Source organism: Mytilus trossulus, chromosome 10 (assembly GCF_036588685.1).
Source record: "Mytilus trossulus isolate FHL-02 chromosome 10, PNRI_Mtr1.1.1.hap1, whole genome shotgun sequence".
Taxonomy (NCBI): domain Eukaryota; kingdom Metazoa; phylum Mollusca; class Bivalvia; order Mytilida; family Mytilidae; genus Mytilus; species Mytilus trossulus.
Window position 1 is genome coordinate 69451051 of NC_086382.1, and position 16460 is coordinate 69467510.

General features: G+C 32.3%; 1 protein-coding gene across 2 annotated transcripts in view; it reads left to right on the forward strand.

Moving 5' to 3' along the window:
* The window catches only part of LOC134688428 (RING finger protein 17-like), a 69495-nt gene that overhangs the window by 30968 nt on the left and 22067 nt on the right, over positions 1-16460 (forward strand). For both annotated transcript variants that reach the window (XM_063549134.1, XM_063549135.1), the window contains exons 16-26: positions 2618-2762; positions 3335-3419; positions 4293-4515; positions 4848-4960; positions 5521-5623; positions 6365-6540; positions 9940-9996; positions 12062-12119; positions 13382-13487; positions 15305-15365; positions 15923-16310. In XM_063549134.1, the coding sequence (XP_063405204.1) occupies positions 2618-2762; positions 3335-3419; positions 4293-4515; positions 4848-4960; positions 5521-5623; positions 6365-6540; positions 9940-9996; positions 12062-12119; positions 13382-13487; positions 15305-15365; positions 15923-16310 (1515 nt within the window). The remainder of the gene's footprint in view (positions 1-2617; positions 2763-3334; positions 3420-4292; positions 4516-4847; positions 4961-5520; positions 5624-6364; positions 6541-9939; positions 9997-12061; positions 12120-13381; positions 13488-15304; positions 15366-15922; positions 16311-16460) is intronic.

Here is a 16460-nt window from a genome sequence, read left to right on the forward strand (position 1 = left end):
TCTCAGTTATAGTTATATAAAGACCAAAGACACAACACACAGATACAAGAGTACTCACAGCTACTGAAATCTAATTAAAAGCTAATTATAGTAAATATAGAAATTGTGTATTTCAAGTGTAAAATATTAATCTATACTCATCCAACTTTCAGGACTGTAACCATAATAGGCCTCGCTTCTTCTCACAAGATTTCATGCAAACAACTTTTCATACGACCGCAAATTTTGAAAAAATTTTCGTCGTATATTGCTATCATGTTGGCGTCGTCTGCGTAGTCGTCGTCGTCGTTGTCGTCGTCGTCGTCCGAATACTTTTAGTTTTCGCACTTTAGTAAAAGTGAATAGAAATCTATGAAATTTTAACATAAGGTTTATGACCATAAAAGGAAGGTTGGTATTGATTTTGGGAGTATTGGTCCCAACATTTTAGGAATTAGGGGCCAAAAAGGGCCCAAATAAGCATTTTCTTGGTTTTCGCACTATAACTTTAGTTTAAGTAAATAGAAATCTATGGAATTTTGACACAAGGTTGATGACCACAAAAGAAAGGTAAGGATTGATTTTGGGAGTTTGGGTTTCAACAGTTTAGGAATTAGGGGCCAAAAAAGGGCCCAAATAAGCATTATTCTTGGTTTTCGCACAATAACTTTAGTTTAAGTAAATAGAAATCAATGAAATTTAAACATAATGTTTATGACCACAAGTGGAAGATTAATATTGATTTTGGGAGTTTATGTCCCCACAGTTTAGGAATTAGGGGCCAAAAAGGGACCCAAATAAGCATTTTTCTTGGTTTTCGCACCATAACGTTAGTATAAGTAAATAGAAATCTATGAAATTTAAACACAAGGTTTATGACCATAAAAGGAAGGTTGATATTGATTTTGGAAGTTTTGGTCTCAACAGTTTAGGAAAAAGGGGCGCAAAGGGTCCAAAATTAAACTTTGTTTGATTTCATCAAAATTGAATAATTGGGGTTCTTTGATATGCCGAATCTAGCTGTGTATGTAGATTCTTAACTTTTGGTCATGTTTTCAAATTGGTCTACATTAAGGTCCCAAGGGTCCAAAATTAAACTTAAGTTTGATTTTGACAAAAAATTAATCGGTTGGGTTCTTTGATATGTTGAATCTAAAAATGTACTTAGATTCTTGATTATTGGCCCAGTTTTCAAGTTGGTCCAAATCTGGGTCCAAAATTAAACTTTTTTGATTTCATCAAAAATTGAATAAATGGGGTTCTTTGTTATGCCTAATCTAACTGTGTATGTAGATTCTTCATTTTTGGTCCCGTTTTCAAATTGGCCTACATTAAGGTCCAAAGGGTCCAAAATTAAACTAAGTTTGATTTTAACAAAAATTAAATTCTTGGGCCTCTTTGATATGCTGAATCTAAACATGTACTTAGATTTTTGATTATGGGCCCAGTTTTCAAGTTGGTCCAAATCAGGATCTAAAATTATTATATTAAGTATTGTGCAATAGCAAGTCTTTTCAATTGCACAGTATTGTGCAATGGCAAGAAATATCTAATTTCACAATATTGTGAAATAGCAATTTTTTTTTAATTAGAGTTATCTTTCTTTGTTCAAAATAGTAAGCAAGAAATATCTTATTGCAAGATTTTTTTTAATTGGAGTTATCTTTCTTTGTCCAGAATCAACTAAAATCTTTGTTATATACAATATACAATGTATATTCACATTTTACTACCAACTGATAAATTTAAATAATCTTTACCATTCAGTGATAACAAGCAGTTTTTTTTACATCTTAATATTTTATGATGTATTTAAATGAGTAGTTATTGTTGCAAACTCCATTAGAATATTTTAATTGAGATTAGTTTTGGAATAAGGGAAAGGGGATGTGATTAAAAATTTGGGTTCAATTTTTCTCATTTGAAATTTCATAAATAAAAAGAAAATTTCTTCAAACATTTTTTTGAGAGGATTAATATTCAGCAGCATAGTGAATTGCTCTAAGAGAAAACAATTTTTTTTAAGTTCATTAGAACACATTCATTCTGTGTCAGAAACCTATGCTGTGTCAGCTATTAAATCACAATCCAAATTTAGAGCTGAATCCAGCTTGAATGTTGTGTCCATACTTGCCCCAACCGTTCAGGGTTCAACCTCTGCGGTCGTATAAAGCTACGCCCTGCGGAGCATCTGGTTTTTATCTGTATAAATTTTTTTTCTGGTAATTCAATTTGTGTGTGGTCCTTTGCGATATTTTCTTTGGAAAAGCCAATTTCCCATCATCAAACAGAAGTTGTAGTGATTGTTAATGATTCTGAACACTTCATGAGTGTGAAAATAAGTCAAAACCCACAATAAAAACCAATTGAGAAATTTGCATGTTTAAACAGCACGTGTAAATGCAGTGAGAGTGTGTGAAAAATCCATACTTAATAGATACCAGTAGAACACAACCTTAAAATAAAAACACCTCCATCCTTTAGTAAAATGTTATTTAACATATCCATTATATCAATGTTTGAAGGACATTAATCTAAAACAAATCACATGTGTCAGTGTGAATTACCAAAACAAATTCATTAATAGTCTTAAGAGTCTCATATTCTCAGTTTCCAATTCTGTATAATTATTTTGCAGGAGATATGGTATTATCCAAGTTCAAAGATGATAAGTGGTATAGAGCCAGAGTAAGAGACGTCAATGAAGGGAGTACTTATAAAAGTACAATGGTAGAAGTTCTTTATATAGATTTTGGGAACTCCCAGAAAGTCCCATTAGATAGGTAAGATGAACAGTGGTATACAGCAGAGTAAGGGATGTAACCGAAGGAAACACTATAGTTCAATATTTTGGAGGTACTACATCAATCCTCTACATTGATAAGGAACATTTTCAATACAAATATAGCACTTATGCAAAATAAGTTGACTAAGCTGTGTATGAATGGATTCATTCATAATATGATGGGAATTTAAATTGTAACTTGGTTGTTTTTTTCATGACAAAATTTCTGTCATGGTTAAAAGATTTTGATACTCGTTAACTTGGCTATTCTTTGACTTGGCTTAAACTTGAAATTGTGCAGGTATGCTGCATTTCAAATGCACTTACTGTGGATTCATTATTTTTCGTTGGATACCAATTTTCGTTGGTTAAGTGGGTACAGGGGAACCACGAATTCAAATTTTCATCGAATAACATATTTTTAATAGAGTTTTAATACAGGGATTGGCAAAACCACAAAATCAAATATCCACGAATATGCAAGTTTTCAGCAATCCACGAAAATTGATACCCATGAAAATAAATGAATCCTCAGTACTTCTTAATAACTGAAAAATGTGTTTATTACAGAATAAGAACTATACAGCCAAAGCATTCTAAACAACCTGAGTTATTAATAGAATGCTGTCTACATGATATAAGACCAGCTAATGAGGTTTGTACAATTATAACTATATGGTGTCATGTTATTGACTCAAAACAATGCTCTTGACATTTTGTTGTTGATAGAGGTAAATACATCATTAATCTCTTCCAAACTTTATATGTGGTATGATTGACAAACACAGACCAATAGTGTGCAACAATTTAGTTTTTAGTGACATCAATTTCATGGTTAGATCATGAAAAAAGATTGATAATCACTTGTATGTTGAAAGTGTGTCCACTGACATGGATAACATATATGCCTTATGTTGGATATAGCCTCTCTTTTTATGCCTCTACTATGCCCACCTACGATAGTAGAGGGGCATTATGTTTTCTGGTCTGTGCGTCCTTCCGTCTGTTCGTTCATTCGTTCGTTCGTTCAGGTTAAAGTTTTTGGTCAAGGTAGTTTATGATGAAGTTGAAGTCCAATCAACTTCAAACTTTGTATACATGTTCCTTCCCTATGATATGATCTTTCTAATTTAATTGCCAAATTAGACTTTTGACCCCAATTTCACAGTCCACTGAACATAGAAAATGATAGTGCAAGTTTCAGGTTAAAGTTTTTGATCAAGGTATTTTTTGATGAAGTTGAAGTCCAATCAACTTGAAACTTTGTACACATGTTCCTTAGATTATGATCTTTCTAATTTAAATGCCAAATTATATTTTTTATCCCAATTTCACGATCCACTGAACATAGAAAATGATAATGGGAGTGGGGCATCCATGTACTATGGACACATTCTTGTTATTTAAAAGATTTCATATACATAAAGTATTTTCCTGTATTCTATCAATTGGAACTTCAAATCTTAGATAGCAGATGTTTTTAATTTTTTAGAAATTAAAAAAAACGTTTCTCTATAATTTATTTTAGACTGGCGCCTGGTCTGAAGAGTCTATATCAACCTTTGTTAAAATGACAGAAAATCACACCCTTAATCTAGTGGTTGTGAGAGAAGTGAACAATGTCCTACATGTTGACCTCAGTAAACCACCAAATGAAGACATAAAAGATGACAGACCAATATCAGTGAGAGACAGTCTTGTCTTCTTAGAACTTGCTAAATTCATCTCTCCAGACTCTGGCAATGTAGTTGGTGAGTATGGCAAAGATCATACATCAAATGCTACAATTCTTTTTATTTTAACATGATATTTATTAAAAAGACATATATTGCAGTTTCTTTTCTGTTGATAACACACAACTCAAAAATTGTTATGTTTGCCACACATATTGCTTTTAAAAGGTGAAACACTACATTTAATTTTCTATTCATTTTTCAGCCTACACAATCAGAGGTCAGAGACTTGGTCTAATGTCAATTCTATGTGATCAAAAGTTTTATAATCTATTAATTATTAACTTCATATTCAATTGATTCTTTTTTTAAAATAAGCTTTGAACAGTGATATTATCTATTAATTATAGGTCAGACTGCTACGAGACGTACATTTATAAAACCAGAACCAAAGAGCCGAGGTTGTTCATTTACAGGGTTAGTGACATGTGCTGGAGATCCATCAGCATTCTATGTTCAAGAGGTAAAAATAGAAAAGGTTCTTCTGTGGAGAAAGAATTTCATACTGAATAGTCTTGATTTGAAATTCATGAACTCTAGAGGTTTAATTTTTGTATATTTAGTAGGTCTACTCATCAGTAATTAAGGACGAAAACGGCTAGTAAATAAATCAAAGAAATTCATTTTGCAGACTCAAAGTTTCAGGCAACTATAAGAGGTTCAAGGTGTTTACAAAAAATATTAGGTTGTATACATCTTTGTTGTATTATTTTGTTCTATTGCTGTCTCTTAGACATATAACTTATTTTAAGTAACATTTGATATCTGGAACAACTAAATGGAAAGTTAATAATTTAAGATGGACTCCTGAGTTGGTCAATGTTTTGTGGTATACCTGTATTTAAGTGTGATTCAAAAGTATAATGTATAGAAATCTCCTTGAAATTTAAATTGTTGCTTTGATGAATAGTACATAGTATAAATATTAAAATAAGGAGATGTTGTATGCTTGCCAATGAGACGATCATCTTCAAAGACCAGAGGACACATTTATCAACAAAAGTTTTCTTTTTTACCTTTTAGATAACAGAAGACTCCACATATTTTGCCCAACTGATGGGACAGATGCAGGATAGATACAACAGAGATATGGGAGATTTATGGTTTATATATTGTCCACAGATGGGTGAGTGAATAAATCAGCTATGATATCAAATATCTTCACAACTTACTACTAACTTAAAATATAACAAGGTGGTCAGCTATTTACGTCAGATTGTTTCATATCTTTCCTTTCCTAAAACTTTTAAACTCTTTTTACCAAGCATTATCTATGATCATTAAAAATACATCCTCATATCTCAAAATTATATAGAATTAGAGAAATAGAATTTTTTCTTGCTTGTAACTGTATTTCCATCCCAAAGTGAATTTGGTAGACAAGGGTTACTTCTACTTCAAAAGCAGACCTTTCTGAAATAAGGAATAGTTACATTAACATGCTATATGTTTATGCAGACATTAACATGCTATATGTTTATGCAGACATTAACATGCTATATGTTTATGCAGACATGGTGATTTCATCTTTCAATTGCAAAATTACACTTAATGATCCTCAATGCTCTTCCACTTTTATTGGTTTGGCTTAATAATTTATTTTGATATGAGCGTCACTGATGAGTCTTATGTAGACAAAAAGTGTGTCTGGCGTACTAAATTATAATCCTGGTACCTTTGATATCTATATTGGCAACTAAAGGTTGTATTGTTAGATACTAAGAAAAGAATTTCAAATGCAAAATTGAAACACTTTTAAAGTGTTTTTTGAAGAAGAAAAAAATTAACGTTTTCTTATTTTTGTAGAGTTGAAAGGATTTTTCAATCAAACTGTAAATAATGTTTCTATGAAACTTTTCTGTTGCAGATATGCCATGTGTTTGTAAATACTCTGGGGATGACATGTGGTATAGGGCAAAGGTCATTGGTATCCCAGGTAACAAACAGGTAGATGTCCAGTATGTAGACTTTGGAAACACAGAAAGAGTTCCGTATTGGAGACTTAGAAAACTACTTGACCATTTCATCATGATGCCAGTACAGGTAAGTTTTTTTTTTAAACTTATGTTTTAAATAAAGAAATCAGCCTTTATATAAAATCACAAACTAGACACATCAGCTTCTGGCACATCTACATCCACCTAGTGGTGTTCTTAACTTTTCTAAAATTTCAGCTCAAGTTTTATTTGTCACCTTTTATAAAGTTATATATTTTCCAAAAATATTGTATTAGATGGACATTTTTAGCTCACCTGGCCTGAAGGGCCAAGTGAGCTTTTCTCATTACTTGGCGTCCGGCGTCGTCAATCGTCCGTCTTCCGGCGTCGTTAACTTTTACAAAAATCTTCTCCTCTGAAACTGCTGGGCCAAATTTAATCAAACATTGCCATAATCATTATTAGGGTATCTAGTTTAAAAATTGTGTGTCAATGACCCGCCCAACCAACCAAGATGGCCCCCATGGCTCAAAATAAAACATAGGGGTAAAATTCAGTTTTTGGCTCATAACTCAAAAACCAAAGCATTTAAAGCAAATCAGACATGAAGTAAAACTGTTCATCAGGTCAAGATCTATCTGCCCTGAAATTTTCAGATGAATCGGACAACCAGTTGTTGGGTTGCTGCCCCTGAATTGGTAATTTTAAGGAAATTTTGCTGTTTTTGGTTATCTTGAATATTATTATAGATATATATAAACTGTAAATAGCAATAATGTTCAGCAAAGTAAGATTTACAAATAAGTCAACATGACCGAAATGGTCATTTGACCCCTTTAGGAGTTATTGCTCTTTATAGTCAATTTTTAACCATTTTTCGTAAATCTAAATCTTTTACAAAAATTTTCTCCTCTGAAAAAACTGAGCCAAATTAAACCACACTTGGCCACAACTATCATTGGGGTATCTAGTTTAAAAAAGGTGTGGCGTGACCCGGCCAACCAACCAAGATGGCCGCCACAGCTGAAAATAGAACATAGGGGTAAAATGCAGTTTTTGGCTTATAACTAAAAAAACAAAGCATTAAGAGCAAATCTGACATGGTGTTAAATTGTTCATCAGGTTAAGATCTATCTGCCCTGAAATTTTCAGATGAATCGGACAACCCATTGTTAGGTTGCTGCCCCTGAATTGGTAATTTTAAGGAGATTTTGCTGTTTTTGATTATTATCTTGAATATTATTATAGAAAGAGATAAACTGTAAACAGCAATAATGTCCAGCAAAGTAAGATTTACAAATAAGTCATGGTCAGTTGACCCCTTTAGGAGTTATTGCCCTTTATAGATGATTTTTAACAATTTTTCGTAAATCTTAGTAATGTTTTACAAAAATCTTCTCCTCTGATACTATGTGGGCAAATTAAACCAAACTTGGCCACAATCATATTTGGGTATTTAGTTTAGAAAATGTGTGGCGTGACCCGGTTGATCAACCAAGATGGCCGCCATGGCTAAAAATAGAACATAGGGGTAAAATTCAGTTTTTGGCTTATAACTCAAAAACCAAAGCAATTAAAGCAAATCAGACATGAAGTAAAATTGTTTATCATGTCAAAATCTATCTGCTCTGAAATTTTCAGATGAATTGGACAACCTGTTGTTGGGTTGCTGCCCTTGAACTGGTAATTTTAAGGAAATTTTGCTGATTTTGGTTATTATCTTGAATATTATTATAGATAGAGATAAACTTTAGAATACAATAAATGTTGGCAAAGTAAGATCTATAAGTAAGTCAACATGACCAAAAATCTTTTCCTGTGAAACTACTGGGCCAAGTTAATTATAGATAGAGATATTTGTAAGCAGCTAGAATGTTCAGTAAATTAAGATGTACAAACACATCACCATCACTAAAACACAATTTTGTTTTGAATCCATCTGCGTCCTTTGTTTAATATTCACATAGACCAAGGTGAGCGACACAGGCTCTTTTGAGCCTCTAGTTTTTTTATAGCTTAATTGCTATTTTACACATAAAGACAGAAGGTAGTGATATTACTTGCATGCTTTCAAACAAGAAACTGCATATAGAGAAAGTGAAATATTACAGTAAAATAAGATACTTGAAATCTATCTAAACTTTACACATTTGTGGCTAGTGATAGCACAGGTGTTTTGTTGAAATAGATATTTATTTAAGGAATACACATATTTATATCCTAGTGCAAAACTAAGAGGAGTACTAGGTATAGGTCTGCATGGAATCAACTGTATGTATGTATAGTTTCAAGTAATGTAAACTAGCTTATATTTTAACGTCTTTCATGAGTAGAAAAATAACACAATTATGAATCATTGCGTATATTTAAAATTTGGACCATTCCTGGTCAAACTACATCAAGTAAAAAATATCGCGAATTTTAATAGCCCTGTGGACTAAAAAGGGTGAAATGCAAAATAAAGTATAAGCACAAAATAAGTTGGTTTACAGTAATCTAATAGATGAATTTCCTATCTTTTTGTCAAGCCTTCGACTTTAGTCGAAAAAGCGAGACTAAGCGATCCTACATTCCGTCGTCGTCGGCGGCGTCAACAAATATTCACTCTGTGGTTAAAGTTTTTGAAATTTTAATAACTTTCTTAAACTATACTGTATTTCTAACAAATTTTGACAGAAGCTTGTTGATGATCATAAGATAGTATCCAGAAGTAAATTTTGTAAAAATGTAATTCCATTTTTTCCGTATTTTACTATAAATGGACTTAGTTTTTTCTGCGGGGAAACAAAACATTCACTCTGTGGTTAAAGTTTTTAGAATTTTAATAACTTTCTCAAACTATCCTGGGTTTGTATCAAACTTGCACAGAAGCTTGTTTGTGATCATAAGATAATATCCAGAGGTAAATTTTGTAAAAATAAAATTCCATTTTTTCCGTATTTTACTTATAAATGGACTTAGTTTTTTCTGCGGGGAAACGTTACATTCACTCTGTGGTTAAAGTTTTTAGAATTTTAATAACTTTCTTAAACTATCCTGGGTTTGTACCAAACATGGACAGAAGCTTGTTTATGATCATAAGATAGTATCCGGAAGTAAATTTTGTAAATAAATAAATCCATTTTTTCCATATTTTACTTTTAAATGGACTGAGTTTTTCTGCGGGGAATCATAACATTCACTCTGTGGTTAAAGTTTTTAGAATTTTAATGACTTTCTTAAACTATCCTGGGTTTTTACCAAACTTGGACAGAAGGTTATTTATGATCATAAGATTGTATCCAGAAGTAAAGTTTGTACAAAGATTACTCCGTTTTTCCTGTAATTTACTTTTAAATGGACTTAGATTTTCTTACAATCATAAAATAGTAACAAGAGGAATATTTTTATTGATTTTTTTCCTCATTGTTGTTGAGCCTGTGATTTACAGCAAAAATAGGCGAGACACTGGGTTCCGCGGAACACTTACAAATTTTTTGATTGTTATATACATTTATATTTTCAGGCTTTACCATGCAGATTAACAGATATCACTCCAGCTAGCACAGACTGGTCATCAGAGGTCAGTTTAGCTCTTTACCCACTGAACCCTAAATTTTCTAAGTAGCAGTTTTAATACGCCCATCAAAATTTTGACAGGACGCATTATGGTATACACATGTCCTGTGTTCGTCTGTCTGTCCGGCGTAAACATGTTGCACCGTAACTTGAGAACGACTTATCCAAATTTTATGAAACTTAATATTGTTGTTTCTTATGATGATCAAATGATCTGTATACTTTTTGGTGAAAATTAGATTTAAACTTTTTGATTTAAGGCACTTTGTAACTAAAACAAGGGTGGTTTTTTTTCACATGTCGCACTGTATCTCAAAAACTATTCTTGATTATGGCTTAAAACTTTAAACACTTCTTAGTTATATTAATCTTAATATCTGTATACTTTTTGGTGATGATTCAAAATTTCATATTTGGGGCAATATGCGCAATTGTTTCTACATTGGCCGTAACGGTAACGTTTTCTTCTGTTGCTCAGTCCATATCGTAAACTTTTTTTTTTTCAGTAGTCAGGCTTTTACAATCCCTTTACATCACCACCTGACTATGGTGTTAAGAGGTTTGATATATATATATACAACAAAAAATTGACTACATTTTTTTCTTCTAATGTGAATATATATTATTTAAATATTAACATTATAATAAAAAGTGGAAAAGAAACAATCACACACACATTCACACACTCTCGCACTTGCATTAACATAACATAAATCAACTTGTGTATTGCAAAGAAAAATGTTATCTTTGTAAAGATCTGCTCTTTATGAACTGTAAGTTTCATTTTTTATTTTATATGATTTGAATCAAAAGTAATGGTGACTAATCAGTAAAAATGTAATCTAATGTAAACTTGTATATGTATGTATGATGGCTTGTTTCAAAGCTGAGACATTTTTACATATGTGGTTAAATTTTCGGGGTACGAAGTGTGATTCATTTTTCCGTAAATTAGCAAACCCGAGTATCCTTTTGCGATGTGGCTCCTCATGGTAAAAAATCCCATTTTTAACACAATAAGTGCATTGAAAATTTAATACTTTGAACACATTTAATAGCTCCATAGTTTTTACACATTTATTCTGTGTTCCCCTACTTCCTGAATTAACACAAATGGTTTAGCTCAGTCATTTTGTTATTATAGAAATGTGTCAAATATCACTACACAGAGATTTTTCGTTTACACGTGACTTTTGTGTTCCTCATTTCAAGGCGCATTAGGGGTATTGTCCCATTTGAGTTATTGAGTATTTTGTAAAAAAGGGGGAGAGTTTTTTTACATGTCGTGCTATATCTCAAAATCGATTTATGATTATTCCTACAAACTTTATACATGTCTTTGTTATACTAATCTTAAGATCTGTATACTTTTTGATGATGATTCAAAATTTCATTTTTGAGTGATTGAGTATTTTGTAAAAAAGGGGGATTTATTTTTTTACATGTCACGCCGTATCTCAAAAATAATTTATGATTATTGCTTAAAACTTTACACACTTCTTAGTTATATTAATCTAAAGATCTGTATACTTTTTGGTTTTGATTCAAAATTTTATTTTAGTGATATTTAGTTTTTTGTAAAAAAAAAAACAGGGTGGGGGTTTTTCCGCCGTGTCTCAAAAACTATATATGGTTATTGCTTAAAACTTTCTCAGAAACTATTTATGATTATTGCATATAACTTCCACATAAGACGTTGGGCGTATCATGCGCTCATGGCGCAGCTGTTTATTATTGACCTACTGAACATTTATTAGTTTCTTTTGATACTGAACTTATTCTCTGGCAGATAGATGTCTCCTTATTTTATATTAAAGCACACATTTATTTAACTGATATGTCGAACTCAAAGGTTTTAATTGATCCACTGAAATAAAAGCAATAAACCAACATAATCATATTTTATGCTTTAAGTTTAACAGCAATTTTATCATTTTCATGTTTTTTTGTAATAATAGATATAAAACAAACAGACTGGTCATGATAACAACATGACAAATGGTCATATAAATAAATTAAAATAAATTTGTTTAGAATTGTATTGATTCAGAGATTATTTTGTTTTTCAGTGTAATAGTTGGTGGATAAGAAAAGTGACAATGAAAGTTTTCTCTGTACATGTTACAGGTATGTTGTACAAAAATCATTATAAGTAACATGTTCAATTAATTGGTCATCAATGAATTGCACGAAGCAGTTTATCTTCTTGACTTAATATGTTGGAGATTATATTTTGACATTTAAACTTTAGGCATTATTGTTTAGAGTTCTGACTACCACTCAGAAACAATGGTCTACAGAAAAGGTTAGAACTGTGTGCATGCCATTCCAGACTTAATCTCTCTGACACATTCCCCATTTCCATTCACAACTTTATTTTTTACAGAGTTTGTCTTTAGTGCCGTGTGGAGACAGTAGAGTGCCTCCCCTGTTTCAGGCTTATGCTCTTATAATATACTAGATTATGGAGTGTGTGCCGAGCGAGAACTTCTCCAGTTCATTACAGACCTGTTGGTGACCTTCTGCTGTTGTCTTTTCTATGGTCGGGTTGTTGTCTCTTTGACACATTGTCCATTTCCATTCACAATTTTATTAATAACTTTAAATAGACAATTATCTTGTAAGACCTGTGTCAGACTATTAATCTCAATTCTGCTTGCACAATATTATCTAAAAGGAGTAGGTCTGGTTAGGGCCCATTTTGGCCTCAAATTTCAGGTTCATCTTACAAAAGATTTTAGACACTTTTTAAACACTTAAGTGTCTATTTCAATTGATTCAATTAGTTTATGTGACAGATTTTAACTGATTAAAAATGCTTCTTTTCAAGCTTAAATATGATAAATCTATCAAATATCCCCAAAAACGTCACTTTTCAGATGGTTTTTGTCAAAAATGAAAGTGGCCTCATTCGTGTTCATCCTCAACCTTTATGTTATGTATTATCATCAAATACAACTTACATTTCAATATTATGAATGAACACGAATGTGGCCACTTTCATATCAGATGGAAACTGTCTAAAATATAACTAAAATGCTAAAGTTGTGAAGATTTCAGTATTTTAGTATGACTTCATGATGCTAGTACCCAATATATGCGCATTTTATTGTCAAAAACAGTCCATATTTACGTAGCAGAAGCATTCTTCTTTCCAATAAATAAGTAAATGATTACATTTTCACAATTTTGTAAAACAGCTATATTTTGAGGCTAAAAAGGGGTTTTACTGAACCTACTCCTTTGTATGTGTATAAGGTAAAATTCTTATTCTTTTATTGATATATTCAGATGGTTTGTTACCATTAATTGTCAGAAAAGGTAAAAGGGATTAATGTGTTTACACTATTACAAATGTGATAGCATATTTGAATTGATGATATTTTCAGATGTAAAAGGACCTGAACTAAATGTGATATTACAAGATGACACGGGTATTTGTACCATTAATGGTGAATTGGTTGGAGCAGGACATGCCATCAGTACGGGTAAAGGGTTAGTAGTCATTATCTATTTATAAATAAGCCATTTATTGGTATCTTTATCCATTGTTCTGTATCTCAATTATTATAAAACACATATACCGTAAAGCGGGTTATTTTCGCGGGTGTAAAATTTCGCGATTTTCATTGAATAAGGTATACGAAATATTTTGGCGGTTATTATTTTGGCGGATTCAACATTTTTAACATTACCTTTGCATGTACACTTTTAAATTGGCGGAATTTATTTTGGCGATTTTGTTCTATCCGCGAAAATAAGCGAAAATTTACACCCCGCGAAAATAACCCGCTATACCGTAATTAAAATACTAAAAAATAACTTGATGGCTACAATGCAATATACATGTAGGAATGAAATCTGACTGGGATAAAAATGTATCCCCTTTTTAGCTCACCTGTCCCGAAGGGACAAGTGAGCTTATGCCATCACTTGGCGTCCGTCCTCTGTCGTCTGTCGTCGTCGTCTGTCGTCTTTAACTATTTCAAGAATCTTCTCCTCTGAAACTACTGGGCCAAATACTTTCAAACTTTAACTGAATGTTCCTTAGGGTATCTAATTTATAAATTGTATCCAAAGTTTTGATCTATCAACAAACATGGTCGCCATTGCTAAAAATAGAACATAGGGGGCAAATGCAGTTTTTGGCTTATAACTCAAAAACCAAAGCATTTAGAGCAAATCTGACATGAGGTTTATTGTTTATCAGGTCAAGATCTATCTGCCCTGAAATTTTCAGATGAATCGGACAACCCGTTGTTGGGTTGCTGCCCCTGAATTGGTAATTTTAAGGAAATTTTGCTGTTTTTGGTTACTATCTTGAATATTATTATAGATAGAGATAAACTGTAAGCAGGAATAATGTTCAGCAAAGTAAGATTTACAAATAAGCAACATGACGGAAATGGTCAGTTGACCCCTTTAGGAGTTATTGCCCTTTATAGTCAATTTTTAACCATTTTTCGTAAATCTTAGTAATCTTTTACAAAAATCTTCTCCTCTGAAACTACTAGGCCAAATACTTCTAAACTTTAACTGAATGTTCCTTAGGGTATCTAGTTTGTAAATTGTATCCGAAGTTATGATCTATCAACAAACATGGTCGCCATTGCTAAAAATAGAACATAGGGGTCAAATGCAGTTTTTGGCTTATAACTCAAAAACCAAAGCATTTAGAGCAAATCTGACGTTGGGTAATATTGTTTATCAGGTCAAGATCTATCTGCCCTGAAATTTTCAGATGAATCAGACAACCTGTTGTTGGGTTGCTGCCCCTGAATTGATAATGTTAAGGAAATTTTGCTGTTTTTGTTTATTATCTTGAATATAATTATAGATAGAAATAAACTGTAAACAGCAATAATGTTCAGCAAAGTAAGATCCTCAATTAAGTCAATTTGATCAAAATTGTCAATTGACCCCTTAAGGAGTTATTGACCTTTAAAGACTTTTTTCACAATTTGTTCATCATGTTGACTTACTTTAAAAAATCTTCTCCTTTGAAACTGCTGTATCAATTTCAGCCAAACTTAGGCTAAATGAGTTGCAGAGTATCTAGTATAAATTTTATATTTTATTTCCTTGTATGTCAAGAAACATAGCTCCTATGGCTAAAATAGAACATAGGAGAAAATGATTATTTTTTTGGGCTTTTGAAGAAAATAGGAAGATTCAAAAAACATTTAAATAAATTGAAAAGCCAAAATAATCATTGATGAGAGATTTAACCAAAAGAATTAAGGTGAGCGATTGAGGCTCTTGAGAGCCTCTTGTTATATATACCAATTATTCACTTATGTTATATTTTGCAGGTCTTCAGCTGTGCCTCCTCAGTATTTACAGCCAGTGATTGACAGTTCAGATGAAAGTGTGGTAAGGTTATAACAGTAATACTTTTAAAACTAGATCTGTCCTTCTGGAGAAAAAAACCAGTTTGGGTCCATGTGAAGGGGGTGTAAAACAGATGTTTTAAAGCTTCAGACCTTGTGAAGGTTATGTAGTATAATAGATACTTATATGCTTAAGACCTTATGAAGGATCAGACATGTATTGAATACTTATAAGCTTAGAAACACACCTGGTATTTAGACATCTTACTTCCAAGGGTATTATCTTTATTCACCTGATATATCAATAGCTCCCTTTCTGTAAAAGCCAACTGTTCACAGGGCTAGTTTGGTCTGAAAACCTAGACCTTTCTGTAAAAGCCAACTGTTCACAGGGCTAGTTTGGTCTGAAAACCTAGACCTTTCTGTAAAAGCCAACTGTTCACAGGGTTAGTTTGGTCTGTAGACCTTGGTTAAACTGCCTGGTTGGTAATATAAGATGTCTCAGGTTAACTTAAAGAGCTATCTTTCAAAGATAACTTTTGTACAGATTGTATGTTTACCTTTTATCATTTATTGACCCACAGTTCTGTTAAATTTTAGTCTGTACGAAGTGAATCATTATCATCAAGATCTACAGGATCTTATGTTACACCTATCAGCTCTCCACTGAAGCTAGAAACATCACCACACCCACTCAGGCAACAACAATCAGAATCGCCTGCTAGACGGGATATCAGTCTGTCACTTAATAAACAACCTCAGTCAGGAGCATGTCCAGGGAGACAACAGCCTCCAAGACAACAGCAATCACCTGCAAGACATGATGTTGGTCTGTCACCAAAACAACCACAATTACGATTATCACCTGGTAGAGATGTGACATCAAGCTCTCCTGTGAAATCATTGTCTCCTCAGAAAGAAAAGTCAGATTCTCCAGAAAAATATCATAAAAGTACAAGTAGTTCAGGAGAGGAATCATCAAAATCATGTAAGTAAAACCAGTTATAATAAAGCTATACACTGGTAGTCAATAAGTATGGGTTTTGTTTGTAAATTGGATGTAAGGTATTTATGAATGTTAAATATTTTTTAAACATACAGGATTCTTTTTAAGCTGTACACTTAAAAGTGATTTAAG